The sequence below is a fragment of the Eptatretus burgeri genome, chromosome 4 (assembly GCF_056783735.1).
Source record: "Eptatretus burgeri isolate ZD-2024b chromosome 4, Ebu_testis_v1, whole genome shotgun sequence".
NCBI classification, from domain to species: Eukaryota; Metazoa; Chordata; class Myxini; order Myxiniformes; family Myxinidae; genus Eptatretus; species Eptatretus burgeri.
In genome coordinates, this window is record NC_140964.1 from 8,656,350 (window position 1) to 8,673,723 (window position 17,374).

Here is a 17,374-nt window from a genome sequence, read left to right on the forward strand (position 1 = left end):
TTGTTAAAGCTCATTCCGTTTATCTCAGTGACTTGGCTCATCTCACAAGCAATTCTATCGTAATATATCAACTTTGGTAGTAAAATCATGTGAATGTGAAGTTTTTAAAACAACGGAGTAAAAACGTTAAACATTCCACCAAAGGTTTCATTTGTCCCCAACTTTGTCATCTATGGAAGTGTCTCCGAGTACCACGTTTCCTACTCTTCCTCGTAAAGTTGTTGCCAACTACCATGTGTGCCTTATGAAGGAGTTGGTCCGTAGATTCTGATTTTCAATGCAAGTGAACGTAACGATGAACAATTCCTTGGTATTATGCGTTATATTATAAACCCATTCCACCAAGCCAACCTTATAAATCACAACAAGGGGAGTACGAAGAGAAACTGGTGCAAGCAAGTGGTGACGGTGCTGAGGCTGCTACCACAGGGCTAGACCTGGGGAGGATGATGCCAAATGCACACCGAGTTTTTGTTTGTTAAAGCCATTACGAAGCGCAACGACGGATCCATTGCCAAGCTGTTAATGAGGAGACTCTCTTTTTCTTTTCTCTCATTTTCCTCTTCTTCCTCTTCCTCCAGTTCCTCCCACTCGTTACCTTTGCCTGGCCACTGCACGATCTGTAAGGCGGCAGTCAGTGTGGTTGCAACATGTGAGGCGTTCACGCGTCGCCAGCATTTGGTTCCATTGTAACAGGGAAATAGCATCAGTGATGAGCCTTTGTCAAATCCAAAAACACTCAGTCTTACCTGAGGATTGCATTTTCCTGCATTTTCATCTCCGTGGATTATGTCTGCTAGATTGTACACATAGAGAGAGCCACCCACAGCTCCACTCACCAAGTAATTCTGGCCTAGCATGGAGGCACAGACTGGCTTACTCAACAACCACTCTATCAAACTTCTACCAACCACTCAAACCTATCGTCTGTACACAAAGGCTGACAGCAGATATGTAAATGTTCAATCACCTGGATCGGCCGCCAGGCCGGTGTACAACTCCTGTGTGATCATCCAAGGCAGCACGGCAAGAATGACTGCTCGACATGGTCGAGCAATACGAGCGGGCCAGCCATCTACCTGTACACTCCGGGCCCAGCTCCACAGGTACAAGGATCCCTGCCCCACACTCCGTGAAGCTTTGTGAAGGAAAATAATAAATTCTCAGAAAAGTACTGGTTAGGTATAAAAAGTGTGAACCAATATGGCTACGTGTGCGTGCGTGTGCGCGCGCGTGTGTCAGTGTATGCGTGTGTGTGTGTATACCAACCGATGACATCATCTGACACGAAAACAAGAGCATCCACGGTCCTCCAATCACCATTCTTGGTGTTTTTAATCAAGGGAAAAGAGAACTTCACATGGTGACGCCTGTCAAGTATACAAAGTGATCAAACCATCGACATCACTACTTCATCAGCCCTTTAACTTGCCTGGCATCTGACCAAGTTTTTTTATTTTATTATTATCATGTATACGAAGCCGAGGTTCATGAAAGAGCAAGAACACAGCAGAAGAGACCGTAATAAAAATGAGGTGGTGGAATAGGGTGAGGGAGGGGGGAGAGGGGGACACTTGATGAAAGAATGGGCATGTGGGATAGGGGGGTTACAGGAGATTGGGGGGAGTGGTGTACAAACTGCATGCAAGCTCAAACATAGGAAGAGGAGAAAAGGAAAACTGGGGATGAAATAGAAATGGGACAAAAAATGAAAAGGAGGGAGAGGGAGGAAAACAATAACTTGCAGAGTAAGGAGTGAGCTTGGGGATGGTAAATCAGGTCAGGTCAAATATGGGAGCATGCGCCAGAGCAGTGCGTCACTGCATCCACTTTCCGCCCATACTCCAGGGGCCTCCGTCTGACCATCCCCCAGACAGATGCCTGGCCCATCCCCATCTTCTTGAGATGGGAATCAACCTGCTGCAACCACGAGGCACGTGGTCGGCACATTGGCCTCCTCCACTCGCGAGGCTCCCTCGCTGAGAGAATTTGGTGAGCAGGATCAACGTCAGGAAAACAAACCACATGTCCATATGGCCGCAGCTGAGGCTCACGGACTATGCAGGTAACAAATCTCATTTGAGTCTCTCTCAACAACCGCTCGTTGGACACAAAGTCCGACCAGTGATAGCCAAGGATTCTCCGAAGAGACCTGGCACCAAAGGAATTAAGTCTCCGTCTCAGATCCCTGCTCAGAGTCTAAGTCTCACAACTGTAGAGCAAGACTGGAAGCACCAAGGACCTGAAGACTCAAACTTTCATCCTCCCGCACAGGTACCGACAGCGCCACATCCCATGATTCAGTGAATTCCTGACTCCCAGGGCCCGACCCAGACGTCTATTGACTTCTGACTCATAGCCAGCAGAAAAGTGAATATCACTGTCAAGGTAAGTGAACCTCTCCGTGACCTCAACATCCTCACCACAAACAGATGCAGACAGACAGGACAGCGGCATCCAAGATGTCATTGAAAGCCTTGGTCTTAGTTTTGACCCAGGAAACCTGTAATCCTAATGGCTCCGACTCCTCATTCAGCACCTCAACGGCCCCCAAAAGGATATGCAGAGTCTCCGCAAGGATGACTGCATCATCTGCAAAATCAAGGTCAGAGATCTTAACATTCCCAAATGATGCACCGCAGCTTGATCTCTCTGACATCCTCCCCAGAATCCAGTCCACACAAGCGCTGAAAAGTGTGGGAGCCAGTACACACCCCTGACGAGCTCCAGTAACAACTGGAAATAAGTCAGAGATGGTACCACCACATCTCACAGCACTCTCAGTACCAGAGTATAGTTCAGACATCAGATTGATCAGTTTTGGTGGCACCCCCCGAAGACCAAGAATCATCCAGAGGGCATCCCGATTCATTGCATCAAACGCTTTTCAGAGATCAACATATGCTGCAAGGAGCCCCTGCCAAAACTCTCGCCTGCGTTCAATGAGGACCCGAAGAGCAAGGATATGGTCAATCGTTTACTTCTTTGGTGTAAAGCCTGACTGCTCTGGGCACTGGAGATTCCAATCATTTTGAGGGCCTTGTTTTCCATGGCATCAAGAAGTGGAAGGTGTGAATGGCAGGAGCACCAGCCCAATGGAGAGAGCAGTGCTCTATATTGAGCTGTGGATGAAGGCCTTGAAGGTAGCTGAACGTTCAGGTGTGGCAAAGAAAGACTTTGGATGAAGGAGGATACACAGTAGGCAAGTGGCCTTTTAAACCAACTTAGATATGTAGTTTCCCAAGAAAGATCATCACGCATGTCACGTCCCAAAAGTTTGAGTGACTGATCTTTTTGAAGATGTTTTTTGAGGAAGTAGATGGGAGGGGTTGCCAGACTGGCCTTTCAGAGAAAGATCGTGATAGTGTGAGATTTGTCACGATTGAAAGACATTCTAAGTGTTTAACCAGCTTTTGATTTTATAAACCCATTATTAATGGCAACCCAATGACTGTAAATGGAGGAAGTCAGAAATCCAGGAATGAAGGCTGCCTTCTATGCCACATGTAGTGAACCTGGCAAACAAAGCAGGATTCCAGACAGTGGCAAATGCCCAAGATATTTCCAAAGATAGTGTCCTTACTTCTCGATTGAGATCGAGCACCTCCAACCATTATTGAGAGAGGAGCAGCAACATGTCCATAGTTGAGTGGTTGGGATGTGGGATGGAATCCAAACTGATGGAAAGGAATCAGGTTGTTTGAAAACAGGAAAGACTTGACATCAGTAGCAACGACAGATTCCATGACTTTGCTTGTAATTGGAAGGATGGGAAGGATAACTGAAGACCAGGTGGGATAAATATGTGAATTTAAGGGAGAGCAGGTTTTGTGGAAGGATTCAGGGGCAGTAGATATGGGAGACCAGTCCCGAAGAGAGATGGCTACTTTGCAGTCCCTGCCAATCTGCCAGACTCGCCGGCATTGAGGCAGCTCTCTGAGACTATCCAAAGAGATGTTGGCTCTCACAAGCATATGATCAGATGAACCAATTGGAGCAGAGGAAAACCAGGACACGTTGGCATGAAAGTTGGTCATTGCTAATACAGAGGGGAGGATGAGAGCAGTATTGACAGACTTCCAAGGCAGCTGTTTATGATTATGGAGGGTATCGACAAAATAAGTGCAGAAAAGATGGCCGACATACCATGTGACTGATGATGTCATACTTCAGAAAAGTTACTCCCCATGGGGTCACAGAAGTCCTTTGTTGAAGTAACATGGCACATGAGAGTGGTACCAACACCGAGCCAAGTTGCCTGGTGACAATTGAAATCACCAGATATGAGGAAGAAAGAGTTGGAAAGAGTGGTTTAACGTTGGCCAAGGTTGGCTGAGAGAGATGTAAGTTGAATCGTCACTTAGGAAGACGGTACCACACACATATAAAGAAGTGGGAGCAGAGGGGAAGTTGCATTCAAAGGTATTCCTGGGGGTTGGAGATGTATAGCAGTGCACAAGCTTGGTGTTGGCTTAGTGGTTCGGGTGGTGGCTTGGAATCCTCGGGTCCTGAGTTCAAGCCCCGTTGGCCACTGAATTAAAAAATACACCAGGAGGTTGACTCAGCCTGTCATCCTTCCGAGGTCGGCAAAATGAGCACCAGTGTACTGGTAAGGGGACACTGCATCAGCGGCAGAGCCGCGTCCCAACCAATGATGCAACCAGCAGCCACAGGCTGCACTCGATAGAGAAAGAGAGCAGTACACAGACAGTGAGAAATGGATTTCTTGTTGGAAACTGCAACTGCGACACTGGGACAGGGTTCAGACTTTTCAAACGATATGAGATAATAGCTATGGAAGACACAGAGGAATCAATGATGTCCTGTGGGAAGAAGGGTTCTCTTGAGCAGATGATGCCAAGTTTAGCCATGGCGGATCCAATTTGGAGATCTGAAGTGGAGGGGTGGAGCATGGGGGGAAATGGAGAGTGGGTGTGACATGGGGGGGGCAGAGGAACACTGAATTTTGTGACAGTGCATGGATGGGAGCGGAGGATCCGTAGCAGGGTGTGGGGGGCGGGGGGGGAGGGCACCTAGCCATTAAGGAGATGATGTGAAGGAGGGGGCACTGAAAAGGGGGTTTACCATCCCATAGTCTTCATAAAATGGGTTTCATTTGAAAATTCGAAGGCCAGAAAGATGAAGACTGATATCAGGATTGGGATGGTGGGAAGAATGATTAAAGGTATCAGAAAAAAGACAGCGCTGAATGAATGTGATGGGAGATGGGACACGGGTATGCGAGCGATCCTGGAATGAAACAAAGGAATAGAATAAGAGGAAACAGTGAAGACATTTGGAAAATTTGGAAATGAGTGTCGGAAGATGAAACATTTCAAGACTGTCATTTAAAATATTAACAAAGTAAGAGGGGAGGAGGTTAAAAAAAAGCAGAGATGAAGAAAAAAAAGAAGAAGTTTTTGGACTTGAGGAGTGAGGTCAGAATGAGTGGAATTGATTAATTAATTTATTATTTGTTTGTGATTATTTTGAGAAGAAAAGTAAGCGAGAGAATGGTTTTGAGGCACGGTTAAAAGGAAGAGTCTGACGAAACATAACGTTTGGTGATGAGTGAATGAGGAAGCAGGCCGATCGAACATGTGGCGAACAAAGAACAAAATGGACCATCAAAACAAGAAGTAAGAGGTCTTTTTGGTGTTTTGTTCTGGAAGAGGTTGGAGTGAGTTTGGGAATTGGGATTGTGAGAGCTGATAGGTGGAAAGAATGATGGAAGCGTGTGCGAGGACGGGGGTTAATGGAAAGGCCAAACTCTGTGAGGCAGACACACAAGATCAAAATAATCAAATGGCCACGCAAAAGACATGACAGTGAGCACATGATATGAACAACAGTGGCCCAAACAAAACTTGAGTAACAATTAACAATCGATGACAACGGAGACAAATCCGAAAAATCTGCCGCTGCCGTTAACCGGTTGAACTGCTCACCTGTACTTTTTTGAGTTGTCGAGAGATATGTCCCAAGCCCAGCAACCACCCACACCAGCTGCCAGCAAGCCACGCTCTGGACAGGCCATGACGGGGGTGAGTTTCAGCGGAACGCCGGCCACTGCCAAAGTCATGAGCTTCCTTTGGGTTCAACATGAAACGAGTGGACGGTCGGATGTCAGCAGGGAGGGCACAGGTTGGTTCGTGGTGGGACATTGTGATTAAATGTACTGCAGTCAGAACATCACAGTGTAAAGGTAACGGAAGGTCTGTATTTGAATGGAGATGCTTTTACATACGAGATGGGGTCTCTGATCTCAAAATACAATTTTTGGGGGTAATCCTAACCTGTTGATGGGCCATGTGATTACTGTACTAACCGAGCGGGAAACCGAGAGAAGAAGAGATTTTGGAGAGTTTAACCATCACGTACTGGTGAGAGAAGTTCAGATCTGTATCTGGAGTCCCAATATCCCAAAGCGCCACCGTCTTGTCATAAGAAGCAGCTGCAGGGTGTGTGTGTGTGTGTGAGAGAGAGAAAGAGAGCGAGAGCAAGATGGAGACATGACCACAGTTAAATATGGTGCACATACGGCCCAAAAACACTCAACAAAGGTGAGCAATCACAGTCAGAGGACATCCCACACCTGATTCCAGATAATGGATAAGGTGGGTGTATTTGGAGGACTAGAGTGGGTCAAATGAATGTGGTCACTTCAAACAGTGGTCAGGTGAATGTTTGTGGTTTCAAGGTGGACGTGAAATTACAACATAAACGAGGCTGTACACGGTGTCCCGAGTTTGACTTGCAACTCACTGAACAGCAGGGACTCCTTGCTTGGATGAAAGCACATCGTTGAGACGGGCTGGTTGTGTGCGTCGATTATTCCGTAACAGCAGTTTTCTGTTGGGTACAAAAGGTGCAGTTTTCCAGAGCCACCAGCCACGACCAACACGGGCCGAGGGCGTCCACAGGGCCCCCGGAACCGCAGCAGGGTCCAAGCGAGCGCATAGAGTTCCTGAAAGAAAGAATGAAAGACTCGTTTCAGGAAGGGTTTCGTGTCGTTCTGCTGTGGTTTGTCTTTTGCTTCGGCCGACGAGTCGATAATACAGGAACAGGTACTGCATATCGATGGGTGGAGAGTTTGGTGGTAATGTACCTCTCTCCCCATCACCATGCGACACCCTATTGCTGTTCTTATTTCTGTCTCGTACCTCTTGTGGAACTCGATACTTGCTGAGCACAGCACCTGAATTGCACTCAATGATGCAAACCACATCTCCACCACACGCCGCCACATTGCTGCTGCTTTCTGCACGCGCGCGCACACACCACACACACACACACACACACACACACACACACACACACACACACACACACACACACACACACACACACACACACACACACACACACACACACACACACACACACACACACACACTCGTGTAGATAATACCAGAAGAATACTAATGCTGTCCTATATTATCATTATAATACCAAAGGAATACTAATACTGTCCTATATTATCATTATAATACCAAAGGAATACTAATACTGTCCTATATTATCATTATAATACCAAAGGAATACGAATACTGTCCTATGTTATTATCATGAATCATATCAAACAAGTCATTGTGACAAGTCAGCCATCATACCAGCACAAGGAGTACAGCTGAGGCCTGGCTCGAAGGCGCACGCCCAGAGCTCGGTGCTCTCATCGTCAGGACGATCTCCCTTACTATGACAGCGCAGCAGATGCAATGGTTCAAGTACCAGGTGCTGTGCAGTAACAGAAGGTGTGTTTGTCATGACACTTAAAAAAAATTAAATAATGATGTATAAATGAAATAACACCGAAACCAGACGTGTGTGTGTGTGTGTGTGCGTGTGTGCGTGCGTGCGTGCGTGCGTGCGTGCGTGCGTGCGTGCGTGCGTGCGTGCGTGCGTGTAGCACGCATTAGATTGAGGGCGGCAAAGGCGTGTACCTGAGGTCTTCACCAGGACAGGACAAGAGTTTATACTCGAACCCACAACGGATCGACAGACACAAGCAATCTTAATAAATCGGGTTTAATGAACATAAATCAAATGTTTATAATGGAAATAAATCAAAGCATGAGGGAATGTAACGTGACGAAAGCTGGAGCTAATTTTGAGACGCCTCCATACAGATACAGAAACAGACGAGGGGGAAAGATAAAATAAAAGAAAATCCCTTCCTTTATTCTGGCACTTAGCTGGGTGTTCAGAGATGATCTTTACGGAACTTGGGGATTGAACCGCATCATCATGCGCGAGAAACCGCGCCAGAAATGGTGCCAAGTCGCTCTGTGTGTGGGATACGTAGATGAGGTGATTCGTGCAACGGTATTCAACACCAGAGCTCACCATCCACCGTGCAGCTTCTTCGCATGAACGAATGTGTCGACCCCGCTCCTCTCTTACACCGCGTACGCTCGCCGCCTTTCTCCTTGACCGTACGATAGGACGATTTCTGAGGCCCCGAGATAAGACCATGAGGCGTGCTCTTCCCCTCTTTCCTTCTCCTCAGAAACGTACACGTTTCACGACTCGGCTGAACAGACAACGGCTAGCGTCTTGCTCGAGCACGCGGGCAAATTCACATCAACACAAACAATGAGAATCACACTGCTATATTTTGTCGTCGCGCCGAGGAGAAGCCAGAGAGGTTCCATGTGTTCTGACCGCCGTCTCCACACTCTCGCACCTTCTGCCCAACCTCCTTTGCAATTCTCCCCCTCTCTGACGTCACAACGATCAATCATAAGCCTTGGGGCATGAAGGTGAGGAGGCGGGGCTTCTTGCCTGCTCGGAAATGTTTGGCTCTGATTTGTTGTTGTTGTTGTTGAAAGCATGGTTCTTTTATTGCCGGTTTTTAAATGCAAAAACATAGGAAAAGGTCACAGGGGAATCACATACTGGGAGAAATTAGCCTTAAACCGTACCTCATTAACACAGCACTGCCCCAGTGTGGTGACACTTAACAATCACCAGCTCACTGTTTTCCCTTCTTAAATTACATTGAGATGTCTTTTGCTCGTCCACGGACCATGCTACACTATACAATCCGACCTTTACGATGAAATTCCTCCATCTACCCCACAAACATAACAATATAAACACCACAGAACAACAGGTGAAGGGTGAGAGATTGGAGTCTCGGCAGGTGTGATGAAGATTAGTCACAGAAATGTGAGGTGATGGTGGGTGGCAGGAAGACACTGGAAACAACGGATTTACCTGGGGACATGTACAGGTGAGAGAAGAGGGGTGTGAAGGAATGGATGCGAGTGTTCAGTTTCGACTTGAGGAGGGTCACAGGTAAAGGATGTGTGGCAGAGTAGAACATGAACTCCATCCGAGTACAAACCTGACCCAGTATGTGTGACCACAAGCTTAGCAATTGTGCAGTTAATGGGGAGGAATCCTCTAACATTCTCCTCGAGCTTTCAATGATCCTCACTCACGTCTTGACTTTGTTCCATTCTCTGTTGCTTTTGTGGTGTAGCCATGGTGACGAAGATGACATCCACTGTTTCACTTCTCAAAGTCGTCGCCTCAAGTGAGGTTTTCTCCCGAGGTGAGAGGTAGTCTGAGTAAGATCACACATTGTGTCAATATGGACATCAAAACGTTCTGGAGACCAAATACACCTTCCTCAGAATGATCCCTCTCCCTACCCTTCCCCTCCTCTCCCCCACCGCCTCCCTCCCTCTCCCTCACCTCCTCCCCTTCCCTCCCCCACCTCCACCCCGCCTCTCCCCTACCTCCTCCCCTCCTCTCCCCCACCTCCCCTCCTCTCCCCCACCTCCACCCCACCTCCTCCCCTCCTCTCCCCCACCTCTACCCATCCTCTCCCCCACCTCCTCCCCTCCTCTCCCCCACCTCCACCCCTCCTCTCCCCCACCTCCACCCCTCCTCTCCCCCTCCTCTCCCCCACCTCCACCCCTCCTCTCCCCCCTCCTCTCCCCCACCTCCACCCCTCCTCTCCCCCACCTCCTCCTCTCTTCTCCCCCACCTCCACCCCACCTCTCCCCCACCTCCTCCCCGCCTCTCCCCCACCTCCACCCCTCCTCTCCCCCACCTCCACCCCTCCTCTCCCCCACCTCCTCCCCTCCTCCCCCACCTCCACCTATCCTCTCCCCCACCTCCCCTCCTCTCCCACACCTACTCCCCTCCTCCTCTCTCCCCACCTCCACCCCTCCTCTCCCCCACCTCCTCCCCTCCTCTCTCCCACCTCCACCCCTCCTCTCCCCCACCTCCTCCCCTCCTCTCCCCATCTCCTCCCCTCCTCTCCCCAACCTCCTCCCCTCCTCTCCCCACATTCACCCCTCCTCTCCCCCACCTCCTCTCCTCCTCTCCCCCACCTCCTCCCCTCCCCTCCCCTCCTCTCCCCAACCTCCTCCCCACATTCACCCCTCCTCTCCCCCACCTCCTCTCCTCCTCTCCCCCACCTCCTCCTCCCCTCCTCCCCTCTCTCCTCCTCCCCCCCTCCTCCTCCCTCTCTCCTCCTCCTCCCTCTCTCCCCTCCTCTCCTCCCTCCCTCCTCCCCTCCCCCTCCTCCTCCCCTCTCCTCCTCCCCTCCCTCCTCCTCTCTCCCCTCCTCCTCCCTCCCCTCTCCCCTCCTCCTCCTCCCTCCTCTCCCTCCTCCCTCTCCTCCCCCTCTCCCCCCTCCTCCCCCTCCCCTCCCCTCCCTCCCCTCTCTCCTCTCCCCTCCTCTCCTCCCTCCCTCCCTCCCCTCTCCTCCCCCTCTCCCTCCCCTCCCTCCCCCTCCCCTCCCCTCTCCCCTCCCCTCTCCCCTCCCCTCCCCTCTCCCCTCCCCCCCCTCCCCTCCCTCTCCTCCCTCTCCCCTCCCCTCTCCTCCCCTCCCCTCCCCTCCCCTCCCCCTCCCCTCCCCTCCCCTCCCCCTCCCCCTCCCCTCCCCTCCCCTCCCCCTCCCCTCTCCCCTCCCCTCCCCTCTCCCCTCCCCTCCCCTCCCCTCCCCTCCCTCCCCTCCCCCCTCCCCTCTCCCCTCCCCTCTCCCTCCCCCTCCCTCTCCCCTCCCCTCTCCCCTCCCCCTCCCCTCCCTCCTCCCCTCTCCCCTCTCCCTCCCCTCTCCCCTCCCTCTCCCTCCCCCTCCTCCCCTCTCCCCTCCCTCCCCTCTCCCCTCTCCCTCCCCTCTCCTCCCCCTCCCCTCCCCTCTCCCCTCCCCTCCCCCTCCCTCCCCTCTCCCCTCCCCTCCTCCCCTCCCCTCCCCTCCCCTCTCCTCCCCTCCCCTCTCCCTCCTCCCCCCTCCCCTCTCCCCTCCCCTCCCCTCTCCTCCCCCTCCCCTCTCCCTCCCCTCCCCCTCCCCCTCCCTCCCCCCTCCCCCTCCCCCTCCCCTCTCCTCCCCTCCCCTCCCCTCCCCTCCCCTCCCCTCCCCCTCCCCTCCCCCTCCCCTCCCCTCCCCTCTCCTCCCCTCTCCTCCCCTCCCCTCCCCTCTCCTCCCCTCCCCTCCCCCTCCCCTCTCCCTCTCCTCCCCCTCCCCTCTCCTCCCCCTCCCCTCTCCTCCCCTCCCCTCTCCTCCCCCCTCGCCCCCCTCCCCACCCCCTCCCCTCTCCTCCCCCTCCCCTCCTCCCCCTCCCCTCTCCTCCCCCTCCCCCCCTCCCCTCTCCTCCCCTCCCCCTCCCCCTCTCCCTCCCCTCCCCCCTCCCCCTCTCTTCCCGCTCCCCCCTCCCCTCTCTTCCCCTCCCCCTCCCCTCTCTTCCCCCTCTCCTCCCCTCTCCTTCCCCTCTCCTCCCCCCTCCCGTCCTCTCCTCCCGCCCTCTCCTCTCCCCCTTCTCTCCCTCTCCCCCTCCCCCTTCTCGATGTATGAAACGGCTCTTTATTTTAGAAAGTAATCCATGAAAGAGTCGGTTTTAGTGTGGTGTAAAACCGAATGTTTTTCGGTGACAAGACGGCTTTTCAGTGTGGTGGATAAAACGGTTATAGCTTTACGTGCGGTGTATAAGTAGCGGAAGCGCACATTTCATTTAGATTTTAATTTTGTAATAATTGTCTTCCATCATTTGTTTAACACGATGACTTGTTATTTAAAGATAATCACACAAATATAAATATATATATATATCCACATGTTTAACGATATGTATTTCCGAATTTGAAGTTTTAAGAGGATTAACAATTTTGAACTTTTTAGGCCAAGAATGTTATAAAAGGTTTTCAGGTGAACATGGCGCGGAATTCTTCTCTTGGAAACATTTCAAACGTTGAACAACAACCGGCTCATCTTAACTCATCAACCAAGCAATTCAAGTGAGTCTATTTAATTATAGGCGGGTTTCATAACCCCGAACCTCGTGTCATCACTTGTACTGTACTGTACTGTACTGTACTGTACTGTACTGTACTGTACTGTACTGTACTGTACTGTGTCCCATTTTGTTACATTTAAACACCCTCCGGATGATAAACGTACCCGATCGTTGTCGTCCCTTTGTAGTAAAAGTCAATAAACCGCGAGACCAGATCTGTGTTCCGTCTGCGGCTTGTTATCGCTAACCTAGCGGAGGAAGTGACTTGTTATTGTTAACCTGGCGGAGGAAGTGACCTGAGTGACCGGTTCGCGAACGGAACACCGAGGGCTCTCATCCGGTACAGTGCGTGTCATGGACTGTACAGTGTGTAGTGTCCGTGTGTTACGTACTGTATGTACTAAGCTGCATTCAGAAATGGATAATCGTGTCCCTGTGTGTCCCTGTGTGTCCCTGTGTGTCCCTGTGTGTCCCTGTGTGTCCCTGTGTGTCCCTGTCCGCCCATAATTCCCAAACCATGAAACCTATCAGCCTGAAACTTTGCAAACAAACTAAGGGAAATCCAAGGAAGTCCAAGAGTGTAAATTGGATGTTTTGGTTAATGAAAACATTCCTTTTGAATATAATTAACGGGCTTATTTAATTATATCCTTCATCAGGCAATCCTCGGCCACCTCCCTCTCTGGGGTCTTAAGCCGTTTCCTTGGTAACCTCGCTGAGTTTTGAAGCCGCCATGTTTTTTTGGCCTGCTCAATCACGCCTTGACTTGGAACAGGCCGCAACGATTTCTTCACGATAAAGTTTTTTTTTTTTTTTTTCCACTTTCCTCACTCGTGTTGAACGCCTGTTCATCATAGCTACGAATCGTTGTAGACATCACTTTTGTAAGTACAATAGTTTTCAAATTATGAGCTTGGGGTGATTTCATGCATTACATGATACCATTTTCCACAATCTACTCTCACGGACGAATTAAAGTAAATCATCGAAATATGATTTCGAATTTGAGGATCAGATATCATCCGGACTAAAGAAGTGTCAAAATTTCTTGTGAAATCTGGTAATTTATAGAAATAACGAGCCTTGTAACTAAGCCGATATACCTATTTACTTTCAGCAAGCAAGGCGATGTTCCTTCCTTCTCCATAGATACACAGGAAAATGTGAAATTTCCAAATCATTAAACTTGCCTTTTTCTGCTCTTTTGGAGAATTATATTGAGTAAACAAAGAAATTAAGAATGTAACAATTAACCAGCTTCATTGGGCTGGTTAACGGCTGGTCAACCAGATGATTTAATGCATTCACTGCTGGACCTTGTGCTCTGGCCCCAGAGGAACTGCCTATCCATAGCGTCTGCCAGATCTGTTTCTATATTTTCAGAGGTTTCGTGAGGTGTTCTACAGGGAATCGAAGCAAATGTGGTAAAAAAAAAAAAAACGGATATTTTAAAATAAAGTTACGATGTTTGCACGGATCCCGAACCGATGTACCACGTGACGCGTGCACAGACGAGCAGGAAAGATGGCGGATTATCTGCGATGTTTATTTCAAGGATGTTTGACCTTTGAAATGTCTCCAGCGTTGTTCTGCATGAAGCTCCAACTCTTTTGTGGATACAGTCATTTTATTTCATTAATTCATTTTATTTAATTAACTGCTGTGTGCGTGCTTAAGACAGGCTTTAAAGTTAAAGGGATCCTTTGTGGTGTGCAGCCACAGCCTGGCTCACCGTTCCTTTTTAACCATTTAATTAGAGTGCTTGCATGAGTGTTTAAGCCACTTGCCGACAGCGGTACCGCACTACGTCGTTCTGAGCGAATCGTTCACTCGCTGCGGACGCTTTTGCCACGCCACGTCACCTTGAGCGAGTGGTTCTTGCTCCGTCACCCTGAGCGAGCGGTTTGTACGATAATACCTTCTTTCTGAGCCGTTTGCTGTGCTAATGTGTTTTCTAAACTACTAATCCTAATGTTTTTTTTGTTCCCCCCCCCCCCAACCATCACACGTAAAGAAGGGTCAGGGGTCAGGTATGGGAGCATGTGCCAGAACAGCGCGTGGCTGCGTCCACTTTCCGCGGGTACTCCAGGGGCCTCCGTCTGGCCATCCCCCAGGCAGATGCCAGGCCCATCCCCATATCCTTGAGATGATGGTCAACCTGCTGCAACCATGAGGCACGTGGTCGGCCCACTGGCCTCTTCCACTCATGAGACTCCCTCGCTGAGAGAATCTGGTGAGCAGGATCAGCGTCAGGAAAATGAGCCACATGTCCATACAGCCGCAACTGACGCTCACGGACCATGCAGGTAACAAATCTCATCCGAGTCTCTCTCAGCAACCGCTCGTTGGACACAAAATCCGACCAGAGATAGCCAAGGATTCTCCGAAGAGACCTGGTACCAAAGGAATTAAGTCTCCATCTCAGATCCTTGGTCAGAGTCGAAGTCTCGCATCCAGAGAGCAAGACTGGAAGTACCAAGGACCTGAAGACTCGGACTTTCGTCCTCCCGCACAGGTACTGGCAGCGCCACACCCCATGATCCAGTGAATCCATGACTCCCCAGGCCCGACCCAGACGTCTATTGACCTCTGACTCACAGCCAGCAGAGACATGAATATCACTGCCAAGGTAAGTGAATCTCTCCATGACCTCAACATCCTCACCACAAACAGACACAGACAGGACAGCAGCATCCAAGATGTCACCGAAAGCCTGGATCTTAGTTTTGACACAAGAAACCCGTAATCCCAGCAGCTCCAACTCCCCTTTCAGCACCTCGAGGGCCCCCAAAAGGATGTCTAGAGTCTCCGCAAAGATGACTGCATCATCTGCAAAATCAAGGTCCGAGATCTTGACATTCCCAAACGATGCACCGCAGCTTGATCTCTCTGACATCCTCCCTAAAATCCAGTCCAGACAAGTGCTGAAAAGTGTGGGGGCCAGTACACACCCCTGACGAACTCCAGTAACAACTGGAAATAAGTCAGAGATGGTACCACCACACTTCACAGCACTCTCAGTACCAGAGTAGAGTTCAGACATCAGATCGATCAGTTTTGGTGGCACCCCACGAAGACCAAGAATCCTCCAGAGGACATCCCGATTCACTGAATTGAACACTTTACAGAGATCAACATAGGCTGCAAGCAGCCCCTGCCGAAACTCTCGTCTGCGTTCGGTGAGGACACGAAGTGCAAGGATACGGTCAATCGTTGACCTCTTTGGTGTAAAGCCTGACTGCTCTGGACGCTGGTGCTCAAGCAGATGATAGCGAACCCTATCAAGAATTATCCGAGCAAAGACCTTGCCCGGCACTGAGAGCAGCGTCACCCCTCGGTAGTTGTTGCAGTCTTGGCGATCACCCTTCCCTTTCCAGAGAGGGACAACAAGGCCCCTCTTCCATTCAGTTGGGATGATGCCTGTGTTCCAGGCAGAGCACAAAACTGCATGCAACGACACGAGTGCAGCATTTCCACCAGCCTTGAGAAGTTCGGCATGGATGCCACAGATCCCTGGAGCTTTGCCCCGTTTCAACTGGTTCACCGTAGCCCGTGTTTCCACAAGCGAAGGTGGACCACAGTTGATTCGAGGGTCAGCAACAGGGATTGTAACACCCTTGACGTTCAACTCGACAGCTGGGGGATCAGCCTGGTACAACCGCTCAAAGTAACCGGCACAGCGGGCCTTCACTTCAGACTCCTCTGTCAAGAGCCTACCACTCTCTGCTCGAACTGCAGTGCTCCGAGGGATGGGCTTGGATGAACGCAATGCATGAATTCCCCTGTAAGCGGGACGAGAATCACCTGTCCACAGGTGATGCTCTACCCCCTCACAGATTCCTCGCACATAGGCCTCCTTGTCCACCCTCAGTGCACGTACAGTTTTACGCCTCAGCTCCCTGAACAGCTCAGCTCTGCCATTCAGCCTGGCCCTGCGACTCTGGTCAATGGTATCCAGTGTCCCTTGAGAGACAAAATTCTTCTTTGCCCTGCGGTGAGCTCCAAGACATCCACCGGCAACATCAAGGACGGTGGTCTTGAAGGCACTCCACAACTCTTCAGGACCCCCCAAAGCACCCAGACCCCCCCAAGTGTCCACTCAGCCTGTTCGCAAACTCCTCAGCTACTCTCTCATCCCTGAGCTTGCCAACATCCAGCCTAGGCTGCGATGGTACCATTGTACAGGATTTAAGGTGCAGCTTTAGAGTTGCTACAACAAGCCTGTGGTCAGTATTGAGGAACTGAGCACTCCGGTAGACCCTGCAGTTCTGGATCATCCTCCAACGACCGTCAATGAGGACATGGTCAATCTCCTTTGCCACAACGCCAGCGTTGGAATACCAAGTCCAGCGATGAGCTTGTGGGCGCTGAAACCATGAACCAGCCACCCTAAGTCCATGACTTCTTGCAAAATCAAGGAACTTAGTGCTATTCTGATTCATAGTTCCTGACCCATGGAGACCAACACACACCTCATAACCATCCCTATCAGTTCCAGTCGATGCATTGAAATCCCCCAAGACTAGAAGTGTATCTCGTATGGGGCACTGATCAACCACAGACTCGAGCGTGGCGTAGAATGCATCCTTCACGGTGAGATCACTCGCCTCAGTCGGAGCATAAACAGAGACCAGGGAAATGACACCTAAGGAGTGACGAATCCTTAATCTCATAATACGCTCGTTGACCGGTGTTACCTCAATTATCATTGGGGTCAGCTTATTGGACACAGCTACAGCAACTCCTTGGGTATGGTAACCATCAGAGCGACCAGACCAATAGTAGGTGTAACCACCCACCATTATCTCGCCGCAATCCAGTCTCCGAACCTCAGAGAGAGCTGCAATCCCGATGTCCAAACGCTTGAGCTCAGATGATAACAGAGACAGCTGATCATCCTCTCTTAGGGATAGGACATTCCAGGCACCCACCCGAAGAGACCGACGTCTGGTGGACGACACATCAGCACCACTCCGACACACTCTCCCGCAATCTGACCCAGGGATGTTACCCCGTGGTTTCCCTCCTATCATCAAAGATCGGGGGTCCCGAAGGCTTTGCCCCAATCCCGTCATCCGGTGAGCTGCCCTGCGAAGTGAAGCTGCACAGGAGGTACTCCCACG

At 50.6% G+C, this 17,374-nt stretch overlaps 2 protein-coding genes across 10 annotated transcripts in view; one reads left to right on the forward strand and one right to left on the reverse strand.

The window, feature by feature from the left end:
• Nucleotides 1–12,577, reverse strand: LRWD1 (leucine rich repeats and WD repeat domain containing 1). 2 transcript variants are annotated; one of them, XM_085876835.1, is made up of 11 exons: nucleotides 12,416–12,577; nucleotides 9,447–9,571; nucleotides 7,614–7,737; nucleotides 7,164–7,261; nucleotides 6,766–6,967; nucleotides 6,382–6,454; nucleotides 5,949–6,089; nucleotides 1,270–1,370; nucleotides 971–1,138; nucleotides 750–853; nucleotides 1–620 (listed from the first exon to the last, which is right to left on the reverse strand). In XM_085876835.1, the coding sequence occupies exons 2-11, from the start codon at nucleotides 9,489–9,491 to the stop codon at nucleotides 432–434; spliced, it is 1,245 nt and encodes a 414-aa protein (XP_085732961.1). In that variant the 5' UTR covers nucleotides 9,492–9,571; nucleotides 12,416–12,577; the 3' UTR covers nucleotides 1–431. The 2 variants fall into 2 exon arrangements, with proteins under 2 accessions (XP_085732961.1, XP_085732962.1); XM_085876836.1 differs by lacking the exon at nucleotides 7,164–7,261.
• The window catches only part of ALKBH4 (alkB homolog 4, lysine demethylase), a 26,158-nt gene continuing 20,831 nt past the window's right edge, over nucleotides 12,048–17,374 (forward strand). For 2 of the 8 annotated variants that reach the window (XM_085876838.1, XM_085876842.1), the window contains exon 1: nucleotides 12,371–12,591. The gene's annotated coding sequence lies outside the window, so the exon portion shown is untranslated. Of the gene's footprint in view, nucleotides 12,253–12,370; nucleotides 12,592–12,741; nucleotides 13,136–13,222; nucleotides 14,154–17,374 lie in introns of those variants that run through there. The other 6 variants (XM_085876839.1, XM_085876843.1, XM_085876837.1 and 3 more) reach the window with 5 other exon arrangements.